At 44.0% G+C, this 21,868-nt stretch overlaps 1 protein-coding gene across 1 annotated transcript in view; it reads left to right on the top strand.

The window, feature by feature from the left end:
• ptprdb (protein tyrosine phosphatase receptor type Db) overlaps window positions 1–16,382 on the top strand; it is an 86,408-nt gene extending 70,026 nt beyond the window's left edge. Inside the window, exons 29-39 of the mRNA XM_062388459.1 lie at window positions 518–641; window positions 3,090–3,265; window positions 7,047–7,166; window positions 7,586–7,740; window positions 9,207–9,492; window positions 12,030–12,208; window positions 12,594–12,720; window positions 13,374–13,499; window positions 13,694–13,848; window positions 14,386–14,521; window positions 14,616–16,382. Of these exons, the coding sequence (XP_062244443.1) occupies window positions 518–641; window positions 3,090–3,265; window positions 7,047–7,166; window positions 7,586–7,740; window positions 9,207–9,492; window positions 12,030–12,208; window positions 12,594–12,720; window positions 13,374–13,499; window positions 13,694–13,848; window positions 14,386–14,521; window positions 14,616–14,684 (1,653 nt within the window). The 3' untranslated portion in view covers window positions 14,685–16,382. The remainder of the gene's footprint in view (window positions 1–517; window positions 642–3,089; window positions 3,266–7,046; window positions 7,167–7,585; window positions 7,741–9,206; window positions 9,493–12,029; window positions 12,209–12,593; window positions 12,721–13,373; window positions 13,500–13,693; window positions 13,849–14,385; window positions 14,522–14,615) is intronic.
• The last annotated feature ends 5,486 nt before the right edge of the window (window positions 16,383–21,868 follow it).

Here is a 21,868-nt window from a genome sequence, read left to right as displayed (position 1 = left end):
GCATGCAGACGTCCGCATAGGGCTCCATACGGTTCCATGGTTGGAATGCAACATTTATGTCCAAGGAACTTAGTGGAGCCCAGAGGACTGGCCAGGAAGAAACAATGAATTTGCCTTTGTTAGAGGTGTTACATACAATAGCAGTAAGCCATGTTTTACAACACTATTAGGGTTTTAATGTAGAGTTATTAGCTCTTAGGTTCTTTCCGAACTGAACTTTGCTTGATTCATGATATTAGCTTTCAGCAACGTGAAACAAAAAGGGGGATTTCCTTGCAGTAATGATTATCCCAAGCATGTATGCCGTGGCCATTTGTCAGAACATAATGCTCCTGACACACCACATGCTGGAATGACTATTGGAAAAGCAATAATTGGATTTTTTTTATAAAACCCCCAAAACCTTTCCAGAAACAATAGCACAAAGTGTCTGACATTACTTTGAAATGAAAGAAGTGAAATAAATATGTCTCTTAGATCTGTGCTTCGCTCTGACCTTGACTTGTGTGTGTTGCAGTCCATCGACCCTGGTCAGCAGTTCACATGGGAGAACTCCAACCTGGAGGTCAACAAACCAAAGAACCGCTATGCTAACGTCATCGCCTATGACCACTCCAGGGTTATACTCTCCAGCATAGATGGTAAGACACACAATTCCTCATTTCTTTAAAGTGATGTTTGAGGTCCATTACTTGGTTTCACGGTTAAGAGTTCAGACCGGGCATTTACATGTAATTGATGAGGTTGGTGTTAAAGAGTAGGAAGTGCATTATGTTAACTAGAATGGCACTCTGCCAAGCCACAACAGTTCCCATGTGAAATCTCATTTAAATTCACTAGATCCAGCTTTTTAATAGGATCTTCACTAAAACAAATTTCACACACTCATAAATATCAGTCCCTTAAACATGCTTGATGTTGAATTTTCTTTAATGGATTCGTCCCTGACCCATAACGCATCATTCCACCAAGTTTCATAGTAATCCATCCAGTAGTTTTTGCATAATCACGCTAAGAAACAAACAAACAAACCCAGATGAAAGCAACCTCCTTAGCAGAGGCAATGAGAGTCATTACAGTTACATACATGTGTATGTGTGTGTCTGTATATCTGTTAATATGTGTGTGTGAGAACTTTCTATCCAACACTTAAAATATCCTGTAACCTCGCTCTCACTTGGCCGTTCTAATATCCATTGAAATAAAATTATGCTCGTACTGCATTTATAGCCTAGTTACTAAAACATTTTCACGGTGTACCCATTTTCCTCAATTCAATCTTTTTGAAAGGTCTTAAACGAGAAAAAAAAAATAGTCTTGGTCCTGTTCTCAGTGTGCGCTTTGAAGCGCACTCACCCACCTCGGCTGGGAAAGACCTGAGGCGTAGAAACTGGCAGCTCCAGTCTGGAGAGAGGGAGGCAGTGGGAGGCCGGGCCCAAACAGATGAGCCTTATCTGGGCAGAGCATGTGTGAGCAGCCCTTCCACCCCCACCTGTCCCGCAGCCCTGGCTGTCTGTCCTTCCTTCAGCTTTGAAAACACATATACACACTTGTACTCTTGAGCATGTACAATTACACACAGTCTTATCCATGTCTTACAATGTTTGTGGGGACCTGCCATTAGCGTGCTGCATTCACTAGCTCCTTCTGCAAACCTTAACCAGCACAACTGAACCTAAAGCCCCTCAAAAGCCACCCAAACTTAAGGGGCCAAGGATTTAGGTCCCCACAAAGCTGTTGAAGTATAGCAGAACTCCATTGTTCAGACCCCATGGATGAAGTAAAGCAAGGCTTCACACACACACACACACACACACACACACACACACTATTCCACTTTAGCTTTACAACACATGCACAAGCACAGATATGCACTTCTGCTCACAGCTTTTTCCTCGCATTCATGAACACACACTATCTGCCAAGCTAATGAAGCCACCAAGGAACAGGAAATGTGTGTGTATTTTTTTGCGTGCATGCATGTGTGTGTGTGTGTGTGTGTGTGTTTTATCTGCACAGTGCTTCTGCTGTAGTCCCTTGCAATAAAGTTGCAGCACATCAAAGCATTTAGCCAAGCTGTCTTTTGAAGACTGAGGTTGATAAGCATATGTTAGAAGCTCTTCTTACCATCTGTCCCCATCCCATTTAATATAAATTGTATAAACACCACACACTGCTCTGCCATTTCAATGTGTGTGGTGTGTGCACGGTGATGCTCGGGATTTTACGACTTTATGGGACTGAGTCGTGCACATAAAGTAAGACACCAAAGGAGAATGTGCTAAGGGAGTTCCTAGTATCCTCATTGACTTCTAACTTTTTATTGTAAACCGCTATCAGACGCCTCAAAAGGTATTCTTTAGTCCCACTTCAGCAGAATCGGGTCACGGCTGAATGGACGCGTGCACGTCTGTGTGTGTACTTTGGCGTTTTGATGTATGTGTGCATGTTTGAGCTGTGACTCAGTGATTTTGGGGATTATGGTATTAGGCCCCAGATGAGCAGGACTGATCCTAAATCAAACACACACAGACGGTCTCTCTCTCTCTCTCTCTCTCTCTCTCTCTCTCTCTCTCTCTCTCTCTCTCTCTCTCTCTCTCTCTCTCTCTCTCTCTCTCTCTCACACACCCACACACACACACAAGCCCTTCCAGGACAAGCAGTGTCAGCCGAGTCTTACACAGAGATGGCCTTACAGTCATATTGCCATTCAAAGCGACACATCCAGAGTATACTCGGATTAGGACCATGATCGTCTTAGCATGTATTATAAAACAAGACGGCTGAACAATCCAACACTAAAGGACGCTTGGTCCTGTGAACGCATTAATCTCCCTGCCGTGACCTCAGATGATCCACACTCTTTATTATGGGGACATAAACCTGCTTTCATGGCAGCAGACTCTAAATAATCCATATACTGTAGATTATTTCACCATGAAGAGCCGGGTTGATCTCCAAAGAAAATTACACGGACACAGAGTGTTTCCCAGTGATCAGTGTCGAAACATTTGTGGTGTTATTCGAGCATAAAACCATACATAGTATTTTTTGGAACTCTCAACCTCCACTCTTTCCCTGTCCTGCAGGTGTCCCAGGCAGTGACTACATCAACGCTAACTATGTCGATGGCTACCGCCGTCAGAATGCCTATGTCGCAACTCAGGGCTCCCTCCCTGAGACCTTTGGGGACTTCTGGAGAATGATCTGGGAGCAGCACACAGCCAACATTATCATGATGACCAAGCTGGAGGAGAAGTCACGGGTAAGAAAGAGAGGGCGGACTAAGACAGGGGTCGACAGAGGGTAAGGGCCGCAGATTGTTAACATTGGCATATGGGACTGTGGGATTTGTTTGAGGGGCAGTGTAGGATAGCAGGATGCAGTATAGGACATACTGGGGAACAGTGCCGGAGCATGATAGGGGTTTTAACAAGGCAGGTCCTTTTATATTCCCTCTGAGCAATCATGATAAGTTTTAATGCAGTATATGGGTATTCCACTGACAGCACAAACACTTGAATTTGGTAAAATAGATAGGTTTAAATCATGTCCAGTGGGAATGGGATAAGAGAAGTGGAGAAGATGGTGTGGAGGGTTAAGGGTAAGATTCAACAACAAGACGAGGTCAAACACTAGTTCACTATGTGGCTGGATGATCAATGGGTGAAATTGAAGACATAGTTGAAAACTGTTACCAAATGAGCATATTCATGATATAGTTATCTCATTCTGCGTAGTGTCCAATGTTTCAACCCATTATCTATCGCACACTGACTAAATGGGTCATTACACAGACTTAAGACTTAGTCTTAGGGAGCTGGCAGGGTGACTTCCATGTCATGTTGCCTGCTCCACCTCTCTGCTGCCTTACCATGGCACTTTTAGCTTGAAGCTCTCGGGTGGAAGTTCTGGCAATTGTAGAAAAAGTAGCTGAGGTTTGTCCAAAATGTTGCAAGTCAATTTGCTGTGTCGTGCTTTTATGAAAATAGGTCAACACACAGGTCTGAAAAGTCAGTAAATCTTGCAACAATTGCAATAAGTTGGCCACACATCCTGAAAGTCCGTCTAGTTCATGGCATTTCAGTTTGAAATGGCAATAGCCAATGGGGAAACTTGACCGACCAACTAATGGTGTAACTTCATCATGAACTCAGCTTCATGGCTGAATCCAAATGTCTTGACTCCGCCACAGTTGCAGACTTACAGACTTTGCGGCCACGTTCTTGGGAATATGTCTGCGAGTGGTGAGGGTCGTCCAAACCCACAATTCATCCAGTCCACAAGGGGCCTCCGGCAGACGTTCTGCAGACTTCACCAGACTTCACTGACCTGCAGAAGTCACTAGACACTGATTCAGTTTCCCACATTTCATTGTATTGCAGATATTATCTTGTATTGTTTGGCCAACCGAGGAAACAGAAGGAACTACTTACTATAAATGTGCAAAATATTGACAAAACATGTAGACGTTAAAATCCTGTTCAACCACATCAAGATACAGAAATCTTTAGAACTAGAGGCTGTAGTGGGAATCAGAATGGTTTTCAATCTTGCTCCTGCCCGGGCAGACTTGATGTGACAGTAAGTTCGGCTCAGTCTGCAAGTCTGGATGTGGATTTGGGTTCAACCTGTCACTCACTCACTCATTTCCTATTCCTAACAGTCAGGAATAGGACAAAAATGAAAGAGGTGAGTATAGGGCAGGATCAGTTTTTCAGGTTTGAGCACATAGAGAGGGGTAGAGTACTTTTACATTAGAGTTGAGAGAGAATAGAATTGGATAAAGTTGGTTTGACAGCAGTGGAAAGATACAGGACCGACAAGGGAAGGACAGGATGTTCATTTCTTTCAGGATTCAACAGAAACAGACAAGGAGAGGACAGAATTGACAGCTCAAGTTATGTAGTACAAAAATAGTTTGTAGAATAAAAAAGCAGCATCACGAAGACCTAGCTAAACGTGCCATAGGTAAGTGAGGGGATCGCAGTGAGGAGGAGGAGGAGGAGGAGGAGGAGGGTGGGAGATGCATAAATGGTGAGAAAAAACCTGCAGGAATTACAAATACAGCTAAATGTGGGCTCGGTAATGAATAAGAAAATCATTTTGGCTCGAAGGCGTTTTACTGTTGTTAACAGAGTCTGAAAATCCAGTGTAATGAAAATGTCATGTTGGAGTAAAATGAACAAGAATTGCTTGAGGTATGAATCATGGTTAAGTGCCTTCCAATTAAGTCCAGATCCCTGTTCAGAAAATGATCCTTTCCTCATCTGTGCTTCTTTTCCTATTAACCTGTACCTTGTGTTAAAACTGTTTTCCTTTTCAACCTTTTCTCACCTGTCCCTGTTGTGTCTCTTTGACCCTCAGATGCCCTCTTATTTCTTCTCTAAGGCAAGACCTCTCTTTCTCTCCTTTTCTAAACCTTTTTAAAGTGCAACCTCACCTCACATGGTTTTTCTCCGCACACCTCTTTACCGTTTGTTTTTCTCCTCTCTACTCTGTGCCATTTTATCACTGCTGGTTCCTCCACCTTCTTGTCTCTGCAATAGCCAATGCATTGAGTGAGAATGCAGAATCGTTTTCAACTCACCACAGGGCATTCATAGTCAAGTAGGAATGGGTTTATTGTCACCGCAGCAGTTCAGAGGGAGAGCACATTATGGTCCACACTTTGCATGGTCACACCCACAGCTGTTTTTCTCTTTTCTTGTCTTGTGGCTATGAAATACAGACGTAAAAGAGAGTCTTTTATACCCTGGTTACACTTTTATAATGAGTTTTGTGAATCAATGTTTTTGTTTTGCTGGAGGACTGCAGTGCACCTACTTGTAAGCAGTCGGCAGATTTCTCGTAAACATGATAAATCTTTGTATCGTAACTTCCTGCTTTAAATTCTCTGGATTCAATCAGGTAGTTAGAACAATTAGCAGAGATGACAACATTCGATTTTAAATATTCTTGGATGTTTTCTCCGGCTGTATCTCCGGCTTGAGGGAATAGTGGGCTGTAGAAAATGATTTAATCTCATTTAACACCTCTCAAGATTATGCCATTATGTGTTTACGCATTAGCATCACAGATGATCACAGATGGTCCCGCTGCGGGAGTCGTGCCAGCATCCTTCCTCTTAGCACCAATCAAACTGCACAAGAGCATGGCGCAGTTATGCTGCTCGTCCATATATTAATGGATAATATAGTCTTCACACCAGGTATTTACTGCCATCCTGTTCAGTCTTTGGCAGGGCATCCAGCCCCCCTACGTGGACGACCATTCTTCTCCCCGCAGTGTCTCAAGGTCTGCTGGGAAAACAACAGTTGAAAAGCTGTAATTACTGCCTGAACGTCCCAGGCCAAAACGCATAATCCCCAGTCTGGAGCAGTGGAATGCAGAGCGAGCTGAGCTGAGCTCCCTGCTGCCTTTGATGTGAGGACTGGAGGGATCAGCACATAACGTTTGGTTTGGCCTGATTATGCCAGGGCCCTCCTCCCCTCCTTCCTCTGCTTTGGCAGTTTTTTTTCCCCTCACGCTACTGTGGTCTCCGAGGCCGGGTTGAAGAACTACAAATATGACGGCCTCACGCAGGGGGAGTCTTGGCGTTGTGGTGATCAGGGATGCTGGGATTTGTCTGCACTTCTGTAGGGACATGTGAGGCTGCAATGAATTGCTTTAGCGTGTCGCTCGACTTTGCTGTGCTCTGCGGTGGATCCTTGTGAGAGCCCACCAACCTCTGTCAATTTCATGCAACACAGTTTTATAGTATTTCAAACAACTTGCAGAATCACAGACCACAGAAAGAAGAATTCTCTCCTCTCCCTTCACCACACACACACACACACACACTAAAAGACTCCTGTCACACACTGAATTGTAATTAAATGCACATTTGTTTTCTTGAGCATTTCTGTCTGAATTTTGCAAACCTTCTCACTGATTTGCCCCAACACTCCCCTGCTCCTTATTTTGCCTCGTGCACATGCAGCCAAGACACGGACATCTCTGAACTTCTCTGCACATCTCACAGCTTCCACCTTCTTGTCCTCCAGGTGAAGTGCGATCAGTACTGGCCGACCCGGGGCACCGAGACCTACGGCCTCATTCAGGTCACTCTGCTGGACACAGTGGAGCTGGCTACCTACTCTGTCAGGACCTTCGCTCTGTACAAGGTAACATGCCATGTGCGCTGGAGTGTAATGGGGTCAAGCTTGCATTGATCTGTTCAAAGATTCATGCAGGTTACATATACGTGCTTGCGCTTGACGTCACAGTTGTTGATTACATGTATGTATTGGACCCAACATGACAGGTTAGGATTGTTTTTCATATATTATTAATATTTCCATTTAAAGAGGCTAATCACATAATATAGTCTATAAAAAAGTGCATTTTGATCCATTGTGGATTAGTTTCTAAAGTGGGTTCACTAAACCAACAGTACATTTATACAATTTCTTCATATGTCAATGTAAGTGAGGTGATATTCTATATTTCTCTTCAACTCCAAGGTCCGAGACACAAAAGCCTTTTCAGAATATTCTCGCCGAATTAGCGTTTTTATGTGTTCCCCTTTCTGTTGCTTGTCCAGAGCGGCTCCAATGAGAAGCGTGAGGTTCGTCACTTCCAGTTCACAGCCTGGCCGGACCACGGGGTGCCCGAGCACCCTACGCCCTTCCTGGCCTTCCTCCGGAGGGTTAAGGCCTGCAACCCTCCAGATGCAGGACCCATGGTCGTCCATTGCAGGTATGTGTGTGTTGTGTGTCTGTGCTTACATTATGAGCCTGCTTGTTATTCAGTCCTGCATTTGGCAGCATCGTTTTCCGAAGCCCAGGCAGGAGTATGTGAAAAGAGCACAAATCATTCACAGGTCCAGAACTCAAATGAGATTGAACTGCTATTATGTAAACCCCAAACATCCCCACTGGCTTTTACACCAACATTCCTCCTTTAACAGCCTCCATCATCTCCAAGATTTAACAACAGCAGCAGCGGCCATGCAGGCCCTTCCTTTCTATAAGAAGCTTTCACTGTTGACTATTTACCTTTTAAGCTGCTGGTAGTTCTGGGTTCATGAGTTTATATTCAAATGAGCCGCTGTGTGAGTGGCAGAAGGCTCAGGCATTGGTTAGAGAAGGATTCTGCAACTTGTCATTACCGTCTTGGCACAGTGTTGAGCTCAAGAGCCAGAATGAAGCAGCTATTTTCTCTCAGTAGGAAGCAAATGAGAGGAGAAGATTGAGGGTACCAGAGGGAATATGGAGGAGAAGCTCTCGGGAGGAAGAATTAGTGTGGTATAGATGTAGAGGATGAGAGGGCATGGGGAAGAAAAAGGGGGGATTGAGGCAATGATTGAGAGTTAGCAAGGGACCGGGGAATAAGAGGGGAAGATACCGAACGTGCCGGAATAGAGAGAAGGTGAGGTCAAACTCAGGACACGCTGGATGGAAATGATGAATTAAAGAGAAGGAGAGGTGGGGTGAAAATGGAGTCTAAAAAAGCGGACAAATGTGAGAGTGAAAAAGTGGCGGGGATGGTGCGAGAGCGTCGGAAGGGTACTTAGAGGGAAGATAAAGTGGCGGGGAGATGGAAGCGGCGGGGGGGGGTGAAAAGGTTGGCAGCAGAGGAGCGCTCCCTAATCTTCTGCTGCAGTCAGATGGAGTATCTAACAGGATTATCAGTCAAATTTAATTATCTCAGCCAAACTCCATCATAATGTCTTAACGTGTCAAGCAGACCCTGGATCAGACAATGGACCCAATCTCATTCCACCTGCACAGCACACACACTGTAGTGCTCGCACATACACACTGGTATTAATTTAACCATATAAAGTGATTTTTATTCATTTGCAGAAACTTGCATGGTCAGGGGTTTTCACCATTTAGGCACCAGCACAGCAGAAATGTGAAGTGTTTGGGTGGGCAGCTTTCTGGATCGTATGTCGATAGGAGAGGAGATCTTCCTCATGCCGGTGAGACGGCGATGCTGACTCATCGCTGATGTCAATTTCAGGTCTTTGTTGGAAATATTGCTGTCTGGCGTCTTTGGGATATTTAGTTGATTAAGGGACAGTATGTTAGAGCTTTTGCACACCCCGCACCAGTGCCAAGATAATGCCAATATTGAGATCGAAGCACACACTCAGGGAAGAGATTTGTCCAACATTTAATACCCCAGGTTCACCCCGCCATTTTTTTGTCTATACACAGCGCTGGAGTGGGTCGCACAGGCTGCTTCATCGTGATCGAGGCCATGGCCGAGCGCATCAAGCACGAGAAGACCCTCGACATCTATGGTCACGTCACGCTGATGCGCTCCCAGAGGAACTACATGGTCCAGACGGAGGATCAGTACATCTTCATCCACGATGCACTGCTGGAGGCCGTGACCTGCGGGAACACCGAGGTCCCCGCCAGGAACCTGTACTCCTACATCCAGAGGCTGACCCAGATTGAACCGGGAGAGAATGTCACCGGCATGGAGCTGGAGTTCAAGGTGAGAATTATCCCCAGTGTCCCTGCAGCGTGTAAAAATTAGGTCCTACCGATTTATAACGGTTCATAAACCAAATTAATGATAGTAAGATGACACTTCACTGTTCTATGAAAGAGAGTCACCTCTTTCTTGCCCCTCGCCACACAGGAGGTCAGACTTCAGCGGGTCAGCGATTTAAAGGCACTGCGGAAGTTGGTACTGGATTATTTAGTGTCTCACAGACACTTCTAAAGATGGTGTCTTACCTAATGGGCCATCCTGCCCCCATAAAGAAAGTACAGTACATGGCCTCTTCAGTGGCTTGAAACAAATGAGATATCACATGTTAATTAAGAAGCTGCTGAAGTGCTCAAGAGTGAATATTGTCAGTTTGGAGCCGAGCGAAGCAGTTAGGGTTAGGGTTAGGGTTATTTACCAGTTAAGCTGCCTAACCCTAACCCTTTTTTAGGGCCTGTCCCAATTCCTCTTCCTTGGCCCTACCCCTCGATATGCAGCGACAGGCTAGAGGGCTAGAACATCTTTCCGTTTGAATTTAGACACCACTCCCTGCATCATCAGCAGCCAACCAACATTATCAAGTGACAACGTTATCACATTAACAACCGTTAGCAAGATGTTGGTCGGAACATCATCTTCAGAGCAGCAGCCTCCTCAAGGACAAATCGACCGCATGAACCTGACATTTTTGACCATGACAGTTAATGAAAATCTCTCCTGGAGCTGTAAGAGATTCTTACATTTCCAGTGACCCTCTGAGAGTTTCATATAGTCATGGCGGATGGTTGGATTTGAAAGGGATTACAGGGATTCTCGCATTTTGAATCCAAGGCCATAAGCATCGCAAAGGATTGTGGTATGAAAGTTTGAAGCCCAGAAAAGTCTGTCGGCTAGAAGGTTGCAGTTTAGAACAAAACCTTTGGGAAGGGTCATATTGGCAAACATATTTTCAGCTGATGAGAATTCAGATTGAGAACGGACACGAATAGACAAGCGCAGAAGAGTGAGTGCCCAGGAGGGGCGTCCTCTTGATTTATTGTGGAGGTTTTTATTTTGTTTACTCGGATATTTACCACTTGCCAGCCACGTTCTCTGCTGACTTGTCTGCCTGCTCTGCTCAGGGTGAAATGAGGATCATCTTTATCCATACAGGTTTATATTGAAAGCAGGCGGCTTTAAATCATTCCTGGAATGGTTCGTGTCTGCTCAGACGCTCGGTGGGCAAAGTAAACAAAAAGCCACTCCAAGCAATCTACCTCATTCTATGCTCCTGCATTCCGGTCCTAATGGCCGTAGTCTCCCCAGAATGACAACGAACTGAACTGTTTGCTCAGCCTCATATTGATGTCAAACATACGCCAGGGTTGTCTCAGTCGTCAGGTTTCATCTCAGTGGAACAGCAGCCGGGCCGTCGTCGAGCAGCACTTTCCACCTCCGTCAACAGAACACCAAACTGGATGGAATTTCTCCGAGGAGGAGCGGCGTCGCATCCTCTCAAGTCAAATCACAGAAAGTTGAAGCATGAGCGAGGGAAGAGCAAGAAGAAAGAGAGTTGCTCTGGCTGCTTTCGGTGAATCCGACACATGATGAAGATGCAGTGTTTCTGTCTCCTTTCACTCCTCGTTTACTGGTTGGGTCTGCCAACAGGGGAAGATTTCATCCAAGCTACACAGATGGTGAAAATAGCAGCACGTATCAAAGCGGTGAGGAGGTTCGTGTTTGCCAGGCTTAATCGATAATCCTGCTTCAAATCCAAACCAAATGAAGCGAAGAGTGACTATTGTTTACACTGTGAACTGGTGTTCGGAGATTCAGATGAACTGGTGAACTATCGGTTACTGTGGGATTTTCCAGCTCGGTCTATCGGCAAGAAAATGAAGCCCTGCCGTTTCTCCCACGGCGCTCCGGTAGCCACCGGTGGTCGAGGCTCCGTTCCCGAGAGCCCGTTGTTCCCCCCCCTCGAGTCTGCGGTTCCCCTCTGTTGTTCTGCCTCAGACGTGTCGTCCAATGGTCGAGTGTGAGACAGAGTGTACAGTCTGTGCTCACGTCTGCCTGTCTGCACATATCTATATGAATGTGTGCGTTCCAGGCTTTCCTCTTATTTTTTTTTATTTTTGCTGGTGCAGGATCAACTGTGGTTCACATATGTGCGTTGAGACAGAGTGGGGCCTTGTGGTTTCCTGTCCCCCCAACTTTTGATTTTCTTCCTTCTCTCGTCCATCTTATTATATTCCCTCTCTCATTCCCCACCACTGCCCTCATCCCCCTATATCGGGCTCTCTTTGTTTATTCAATTGAATATGTCTGGTTAAATATCCTCAGGGCTGCCGAGTCGAGCCGATTTTCTAATTTCAGTTGTCCGGTGCAAAAAAACTAAAAACAAGCCTGGTGCTGAATACATTTAAATGTATTCCGCTTTTTTCCATCCATGCTTTGTGTTTATGGGCTCTCAATAACTTCTCTGACTCATATCTCAGGATTTTGCAAAAGATTCTGTTTGTCAGTCACTATGATATTATAAGAGGCTGTTTACCTTCCAGCGTCTGGCCAGTGCCAAGGCCCACACATCACGGTTCGTGAGTGCCAACCTGCCATGCAACAAGTTCAAGAACCGGCTGGTGAACATCATGCCCTATGAGACCACGCGGGTGTGTCTGCAGCCAATCAGAGGAGTGGAGGGTTCCGACTACATCAACGCCAGCTTCATCGATGGATACAGGTGAGAGAGAAAAATTATTCGGCGTGTAAATCTGCAGAATCTGTAAGTGAGGGACCAGATTCAGGGGCTGGATTCCTCCTCTTGTCCGTTTCTAGTTTTACCAATCATGTTTGAGCAGCATTGGTTGCCCTCAGATGAACAGTGAATCTGCATTCATATGCAAATAGATGGTAATACACATTTGCCCAAACAACAAAACCACAAAATAATCTTTGGGTTGTTTTATGGCGAAATGTTTGACTCCTGTGATAACAGAAACTGGTTGGAGTGTACACAGTGTCATCGTCAGACAATAGCTGATGGAAAACGGACCTGCCCTTCAGTTACTTTATAGTAATGTAATGTTCACATATACAGTGATCCATGTATTTGTGTGTGTGTGTAGGCAGCAGAGGGCCTATATAGCCACTCAAGGGCCCCTGGCTGAGACAACAGAGGACTACTGGAGGATGCTGTGGGAACACAACTCCACCATTGTTGTCATGTTAACCAAACTGAGAGAAATGGGACGGGTATGGATGCACACACACACACACAGACACTCTCACACACACCCACACATACACACACTCACACCACTGTAATCACTATCCTGGAAAGTTAAACCAGTAAAACTCTGCAGCTTTTAAATAACAGATGAGGTTTCAAGTCACACCAACCCCCGAATATCAAGAGAGTGGTTTGCACTTGATAACAGTATCAAGTTGTCCTAAACATTTTCCTGTAACTTACCGTATCACACAATATGTTGTAATTAGGACTCATTATTTCCCCATAACTGCTTTGAAGGACTGTGTGAAGTGTAGCCGGATCAGCAGCTCTTTCCCATTTGTTCCGATCCAGACTTTCCAGTAGCAGAAGTCGTTTTGAGGAGAGAACTGGAGTGCACTTTGAAACACTACAAGGAAAGGAAACAGCACATGAAGCAATAAAAAATGCAGAAACACAGTAACGAGAGTGAGATAGTGGCGAGCGTTATATCTCATGAAGCTCTTATCTCATCTGCCGCCAAATTATTATTATTTGCAGTGGATAATGAATTTCACAAGGCAGGGAGATGTTTTCGTGACCAAGTAGCTAGAAGGGATTCTCCATTTACACTGGATCACAATGGAGATATGAATTGAAGCCTCTGTCCCCCCCCCCCCCCCCCCGCCGCCTGCAGGAGAAGTGTCACCAGTACTGGCCCGCTGAGCGCTCGGCCAGGTACCAGTACTTTGTGGTGGATCCCATGGCTGAGTACAACATGCCCCAGTACATCCTCCGAGAGTTCAAAGTGACCGATGCCAGGGTGAGTCCTCAATTTGTGTTTATGTATCTGAGAGAGAGAGAGAGAGAGAGAGAGAGAGAGAGAGAGAGAGAGAGAGAGAGAGAGAGAGAGAGAGAGAGAGAGAGAGAGAGAGAGAGAGAGAGAGAGAGAGAGAGAGAGGGTATCATTTGGACTGTTTCAATTTGAAAGAATAACACATTTTCTCTCCCGTTCAGGATGGCCAATCACGGACGGTTCGTCAGTTCCAGTTCACTGATTGGCCGGAGCAAGGAGTGCCAAAGTCAGGGGAGGGATTCATTGATTTCATTGGCCAGGTGCATAAAACGAAAGAGCAGTTTGGCCAGGACGGGCCAATTTCGGTGCACTGCAGGTAAGAGGCATCCTTCATGTCCTTCAAGCTTGTTTCTGCAATAAATAGATAAATAATAAAAAATAAATACTTTAGTGTGTTTATGTCACATGGTAAAAGTGTCATGGCTCAGTGCACTGTTCCAATATTCTGACCCTGATGACCGAGTTCGATTTTTTAGGGCTAGTTATTTTCCCCTACTTTGAAATAACACTTGAGACAAACTACGTCAAATTAATGTCGCTTTAATAAGTGTCAGTGTTCTTTAGAGAGAACACGAAAATTGGTCAAAATCAGGAAAAAAAAAAAAATTCTAAAATGGATTTTAGAAAAGCTCTCAACAAAACACAAATTTGTAGATCCAGCCCATCAAAATATTTTCCCTAGATGTGCAAGGTGTTCCTGTTATTTTAGGTTTTCTTCCTGCATCACAACTTTTTTCTGGCAGTGTTAGCAATGTGAACACGAGATGAGAGTGCACCTTCTTGCATATGACTATTCGTGCTGCAAATCTAGATGTATCCACTTCTAAATATCTTCCCATCTGTCCACCACCAGCGCTGGAGTGGGAAGGACCGGTGTGTTCATCACCCTCAGCATCGTGCTGGAGAGGATGAGGTACGAGGGCGTGGTGGACATTTTCCAGACGGTCAAGATGCTGCGCACCCAGAGACCAGCCACCGTTCAGACCGAGGTGAGCTCGCCCACGGTTGTGACTCTTTCCTCATCCTCTCCCTCTGCTCCAGTCTTTGCCTCTCACCCACCTGTTCTGCCTCCCTCTCTTCCAGGACCAGTACCAGTTCTGCTACCGGGCCAGTCTGGAGTACCTGGGAAGCTTCGACCACTATGCAACATAAACCCAGTGGCTCTCTCTCTCTCATGCCACATCCCACCTAGTGCACTTTTCTTAGGTCACGCGCAGCCTGAATTAATGCATTAGGCTGCGATGTTTCTTTGAAGATTCCGCCACCACATGCAGAGTGAAGGGGGGGGGGGCCGCCGGCTTGTCCCGTACCCAGAAACAGCACCTCTAACTGAGCCATAGCAACCCGCTTGACAAGGGGGTTCCCTTCCACCCCTCAGCCCCAACACGCCGATCGGTCAGTCTGAAGACGCAACTTCAACCACTGTTCCAGTCAGAACACTTGATCAGATCTCTAGATTTTTTGAATTCATTTCTGTGCTGTTGTGAGCACCCAGATCGCTTTACATTGTCAGGGGTGTGGAACTCTGCACCTCGTCCACCACCAGTGTAGCATCACCAACTTGAAAACAGGACCCAGCTACGGTTATTCAGCTGCCACAGCAAATGTTTTTGATTTTTCTATCGTGGGGACTGTCGTGAGGGAGACCAAGGATCCGTTCGATGGACGCCTCGTGGACTGAACGAACTGGGACTTTTGAGCACCAGGGAATTGCCAACAGGAAACTGAAAACACAGAGCACACAGTATTAAAATGACCAAGAACACACATCCAAAAAAAAAAAAGACACCAAGAAGTGTTTTTTTTTTATTTCTGTTTTATTTTGGAAACGGACTCATTTCCTGTGAATGAACAAGATGTTTCTATCATGTAGTAATGGAAAGAAACACCAGTTCTACCTTACGCGTGTCACGGTTTAAGATATGGGGAAGTTTGAGAGAAATAAAAAACGCATCATACCACAAAGTAAAACATTCATTTAGTTTTTTAGAAAAAATATGAATATGTGATTACCTTGTTTTAAAAAAAAAACATAAACGGGGTAGTCCTTATGGCACGTTCTGTTTCTTTGTTTTTACGGATGTATAACTTTGTCCCCACTGGCCATAGAAAGGCAAAGCTGTGTGTGAGCCAATGAGCTGAAGCGTCCTGTTTCCTTTTAAAAAAAACGTGATACAAACTGTTTTTCAAGTGTACAATCAAATCTCGTGTGGGAAATGTTCACAGCACCACGACAAAACACCACCACTGAGTGTCACTCTCCTGTATTCTCCACCCACCCTCTCTTTGTTTAAAAAGGACACGTATGTTCACACGCACACGCGGGACTCTCAGCCTCGTCTCCACGTGCTCTACGACGTCAGACGCCCCGAGAATGGCCGACCATTTTTTCTTTCTTGTTTGTTTGTTTGTTTTGAACTCCCAGAGACACAGTATTAACCCTGCTGCTGCCGAGTCCTGACGAACAACCCCCGCCACGGTGTTCCGTGTGCACGCCAAGAGAACGGCCGATAGAACACACGAATGGAGAGTATGCACAGAACGCAAAATATATATATAGAAAAAAAAATATTTATGTGTCCAAATAAGCTTCACAAAGATTTGTCAAACAGGGCGTGAGGAACGGATGTAGAGGAGGGGTGGGGGGGGTCATCGAAAAAAAAAAAAACTTTTCTCACCGGAATGCTCACGTATGACTTTTCTCTGTCTGATTCAGTGTGCAATAAGTAGATGTATTATATATATATATATTTTTGTGTGGAGTCACTAACAGCAAGTTATATATGCCAGTGCGATGATGGTGCAATGTTTTTCCAGACACGCGGATGTTAGGCTCCGTGAGGCTCCCACCACCAACCCCCCCCCCCCCCCCCCCCCCCCCCCCCGAGGAGAACGACCTCTGACCTCTGTAGGAAGTAGATCTCGTGTCCCGCAGCCACAGCTCCAGTAGACGACGTCATCCTCCTGTGTGTCCAGGCAACCAATGAATGATCAAACTCTTACTTCAAACAGCATCTAATACGTATTCTTGATTTTAGATTTCTAGTGCCTTATATTACACGCCTATTTTGATAAAGTTTCTTTAAAGGTTGTTTTTTTTTGTGTATCTTATGTGCGTATGCTTGTGAACTGAATGTCCGTGTTATGATTTGGTTACGTTAACGGTATGTGAAAAGTATCTTGTGCTGGTTTTATGGGGGGGGTAGTGACATTTTGTACTGGGAGGCTCCGTGTCGGCTGGATAGTTGGGATCATTAACTCTGAACCCAGCATCTGCATCATCGCATCAAGGAATCCATCTTGAATCAGAATCAACTATGGGCTAAAAAAAAATCAAAATAGAGTGGATGGATCATTTTGGACAGATAATAAAGTTGACAGCTTTCCATCTTCTCCTCCTGGGACTCTTGTGAACATATCTTTCATGGAGACCGTCTGCCATGAAACTTCGGTGCCGAGCATTGGCGGGCGCTGACTCGGCTAACATAGAAATCGAAATAAAGCCAAAACAGTCGTGGCTTCTTTTCTTTTCAAATATCAAATTGAAGTAAACGGCAAAAAAAAATGTAACCCGAGCCGACAGGCTTCACCTGGGATCAGTCCAAACGTCTCGCCTGTGTTCCGTTTCTTACGACGTCTTCAGTTACATATATTTATTTTCCATTTTTAACGACAAGAGGCTGAGAGACATTCAGGTACTACATCTCCGACAACATCTACATCACCATTCATTTTACTTTTTTTTTTTTTTTTTTTTGTATCTCCATTAATGCTTAACAGTATTAGGGATCGTCAACTGGTCTCCCACCCACTGTCAGTAAACCCTGTTGTCTGTTTTTTTTTTTTTTGCTGTATGCATGGTACCACTTTTGAGATGCCCCCCCTTTGGTCGCACCTGTTACGGGAAGACTTGCACTTTCTCTCTTTGTACTATGCACTAATACTCGTTATCCTATTATCTCTAATAGCCCCCCCCCCCCACCCCACCAATCCACACCAAAAGGAGTTTTACTTGAACTCGAGTCAAGACGGACCCCTGTAATGCTCACATGGTTGTGTATATGTATATAACACAGAACACAGAGAGTAATTAAGATTGTTAAATATATGCATTAATAAATATAAATATAAAGAAATGATTATGAGAGTGAATTAAATATTATCAGATATAATAGAGAGTGATATAATACAAGGATGCACCTGAAGTCACAGTTTTAAGGCACAGCAGTGTGGCAATACATCATGTCGTGGATTTATTGACAAGTCTCACACAAAGTGTTTCTATTTTACCCCCAATGTATCATGTAGATGGATAAAACTGGAGTTTATAAATTGTATAAAACTGAAAAATATGGTGTGTTACTTGGATCAGTTACCTCCAAATTGATCTGTAAATGTAAACTTTTGTTTTTGTTTTTTTTGTTTCGTTTTCTTGCTCCGAGTCAACAAGTGCTTTTTATTTTCTTACATTGGTTCTCGGAGCGCGTGAAAGCCGGAAAACAGGTCTGTATGGATTTCTGTTCTTTGTCGACACAAGTTTCATTTGTTACAAATAAACTCAAGTGAAATAATCGCTGCTGCTGTCGATCTGTGTATTTGCCGGGGCCGCGGCTCAAACTCAAACCTACTGGGTCTTCTACATGGAGCAGGATTGTATCTATTTAGGGTGAAACACGAGAGCCTTTGGCAAAGTGTCCACAGAGTAGTCCTGTAGCCCATCTCTATATTCACTCTGTGGTTCTACCTCACCTGCAGCTGGCTTTACATACAGTAGAGTCGTAGGACATTTAGTCTTTAACAGCTTCTCTGGTCTGTGTGGTGTTCAGTGAAACAACCACACACACACACACACACACACACACACACACGCACACACATACACAGCTGAGACCTATTTGCATTTGAACTGTTAAGACATTCAAACCTTCAGCTGTTTCAATTGATCTGTCTGATTTTAGGCTTTTAGCTTGGGGGGCGGTGTGGCCTTGGTGGTAGAGCGGGCGTTCTCCAACACAAAGGTTGCCGGTTCAAACCCGCTCGTCCCCATCTGCATGCCGAAGTGTCCTTGGCAAGTCTGATGAACAATCATCAAACCGAGCAGAGATTAAAAAAGCTAATCAAATCCAGAAACAAAACACATTTAAATGTCAGAAGTACTGCATTTTGAATTGACACTATAGCTAAATAGAGGCACTTTGAATGTTTTATGTAAAAAAAAATTACAAAAAATAAAGATTTGCACTGAATCAGCACTGTTGGATTCATGTATTGAAAGAATATCGCAAACATCAAATACCAGAAACATTACAAATATTCTTGTTCATGAAACCGAAAATTTGAATTCAATTATCCTCATTTGTTGTTTTTTACTTGTTATAAAAGTGGAGTTTCTGTGACTGGCTTCATTTGAATGTTTGGTCACTTTTTTGTAACTGAACTGTGGCTCTGCAGAGCACAAACCTCCATCAAGGCCTAACAGTCCCTTTATGAAACCACATTTAAATTCACTAGATCCAGATTTCTAATTGGTTCTACACACTGAGAAATATCAGTGCCCTAAGCATGACACATTTTTTTCATCAAGATCCATGAATTAAAAAAAAATTGATTTTCAAATGTTGAAAATCGCAATCTGCATCCTTCCATCGCGTTAGATGATAATCAGTCTTCTATTATAAGCTAACACGAGTCTGAGCCTTAGCCCACATGTGCTAATCTTTGCTTTTATAGACCTTTCTGGGCCCAGATGAGCCGCGGCTCAGGGATCTTCAGTCCACATTATTCCACAGCAGCTCCCACTGAGAGAAGTTGAGTCACTTCTGACAGCTGAGCCCGACGAGCCGAGGCCGACACGTCGTAAAAAACCTGCTCTATAGATAGACAACCTTTCTTTTAATGGGCCTCTAGGGTCATACATCACATTCTTCTGCCCCACTTTAGTGGTGAAATGCTGAAATAACGACATTATCTCATTTTTCAGGCTGCATCTGTCTGATCAGCTTTCCAGCCTCACAATGCAGCACACTTTTATTCTTGTTAAATCCATAACGGGGGGGGGGGGGGGGGGCAGGTACACATGACTACAGTGAGAGGAGAGCTGCGGCCGAAAGGAAGGAAGGAGCAAACTCACAGTTCAGGCAGAGTCAATTATTTCCCAGTGTCTGTACCATGTTGTCGAGTGTCTGTTCTGCTCCTGAGCTTCAGTCGGAACACTTGTGATCAGCCGTCTTCTCGCTGCAGCCTCTGACGCTCCGGTTCATTTGCCCTGAGTCGCCTCGTTCGCTCAGTTTTCAGGAATTCAAGATGTCCTCTCTGATTCGATGTGCCGAAAAAGAATCCTTTGGCCTTCGAGAGACCTTTTGACTTTCTTGTGCAAGACGTTTTATTAAAGCATCAGCATGTGAGGTCGATCCCTTTAAAGGTTCAGTGTTTTGAATTTAGTGACATCTAGTGGTGAAGTTTCATGTTACAGCTGGATACCCCTCACCTCTCCCTCCCGTTCCTAGTTTGTCCAGTCTGAGCTACTGTAAAAAATATGGCAGCCTCGGTAGAGAGGAGCTGTTCGAGATGTAAACATAAAGTATTTAAATATAAAGGACCCATTGTAGGGTAAATAAAACAATTAGTCTTACAAACACATCTTCAATTTCTGCCAATAAATCCCTTTCACCTAAATCTTACACACTGAACCTTAAGAGCCAAACATGAGCATCACAAACAAAGCTAAATTGAGGTTTTAAACTTTCTCAACAATAACTTTAATATATCAAGTCTCAATTAAACTTATTATTTAAATTTATCTTAAGGGTTTGATAGCGACATCTGAGAAATCATTATTTATTTATATTTACCCAGAAGACAAAGCAAAGGACTCATGCTTACAAGAGTTAAGAACCACATGTCCTTATGCACCTGATTTGACTTTTAGTTCTAAACCACAAAGTCTCTGTTTGGGAGGCTGAGCCGTGGTGGGGTTGGTGCTGATCCTTTACTGCACTCACAGGAAAGTCACGTCAGGACAGAGGTAGTGAAACCAGAGGTCGACAGAGCGGAGAAGTACTACGCACCAACATCCTGTCTCAGAAAGCTAAAGAAATTGAAAACAAATCTTTCTCGGCCCAAACCTTCCACCAAGTTCCAATAAAATCGGTTCAGTAGTTTTGGCGACAGATAAAAACCGTCAGGGTTGAAAACACAACCTACTGGGCAGAGGTTAACAACCATGAGGCTCTCCTCTCTTCACTAATGATGGTAATTGCCTGACGCATGAATAATTGCCCTAAATAGGTATAACTGCAGTGGTCGGGGGTGCACGACTCAGTCCAGATGCACTTAAAAAATTCGACATCCAAAGTCTTCATTTCTATTTATTTCATTTTCTAATCACTCTGTCAGAATGCTGGAACAGACCTCCCACGTACAACTGGGAGGTTTCCTGAACTCTGAAAGAATTTTTTCTGTCAAGTTTTAGATGTTAGCCGCTGAAAGAACAGAGAGAACTGCAGAGGTAGCGTGACTGCAGCCTCAACACAGAGAGTTGGTAAAAATAAAAATAAATGTCTCCGTTTTTTTATGGCTTTTCATCGCACATGAATTTCCTTCTTGTTTTTTTTATTCTCTTTGGTTTCACAAAGAGCCACGAGGATCCAAGTTTCGGGCTGACACGTGGTTTCCAAGGGAGTACAAAGCTTTTGGAAGCCTCCTACACGACACCTCGCTTCTGTTCTGCCTCGCTCCTCAGGATCCGCTCGGAGACGAATCTGCTGGGAACACTGGGCTCCACATCGTGTAGCACGAGGCAGACCGGGCTGGTCACTCAGTTCAGAGAGACACTCATTAAACCTACTTCACCTCTTACTTTAAAGCATCTGGTTCTTTTCCCTTGTTAGTTAAACATGGAGTTTTTTTAATCTAGTGACATTTAATTAAACCTGGCCTCGCCAAATATAAAAATATAAATGTTTATCCAACAGATAAAAGTATGCTAATAAAAATTGTATTTAATAGCTTAACAAAAAATGCAACTATATATTTATATACCTTGTTTTGTGCATACGTTCTGTGATTGAAGAAATATACATGCAAATCAGTGTATTGCATTTAAAGTGTTCGATATTAACATTTGTCAATCTCATTCTTTCGTTAATATCATCAAATGTTGCTGTTGCAATTACCATTATTTTGTTTTTCAGAAGTCACACAAACCATCTTTTTGCATCTATATATATATATATATATATATATATTAAAAAAAAATAACCCAAAATATATAAATTGGGGCTCAGAAATTTGGCGGATGCATGCGGTCAACAAAGTGAAATTTACTTAAGAGACAA

This window comes from Platichthys flesus, chromosome 5 (genome assembly GCF_949316205.1).
Source record: "Platichthys flesus chromosome 5, fPlaFle2.1, whole genome shotgun sequence".
NCBI lineage: Eukaryota > Metazoa > Chordata > Actinopteri > Pleuronectiformes > Pleuronectidae > Platichthys > Platichthys flesus.
This window is presented reverse-complemented; position numbering and strand designations above follow the sequence as displayed.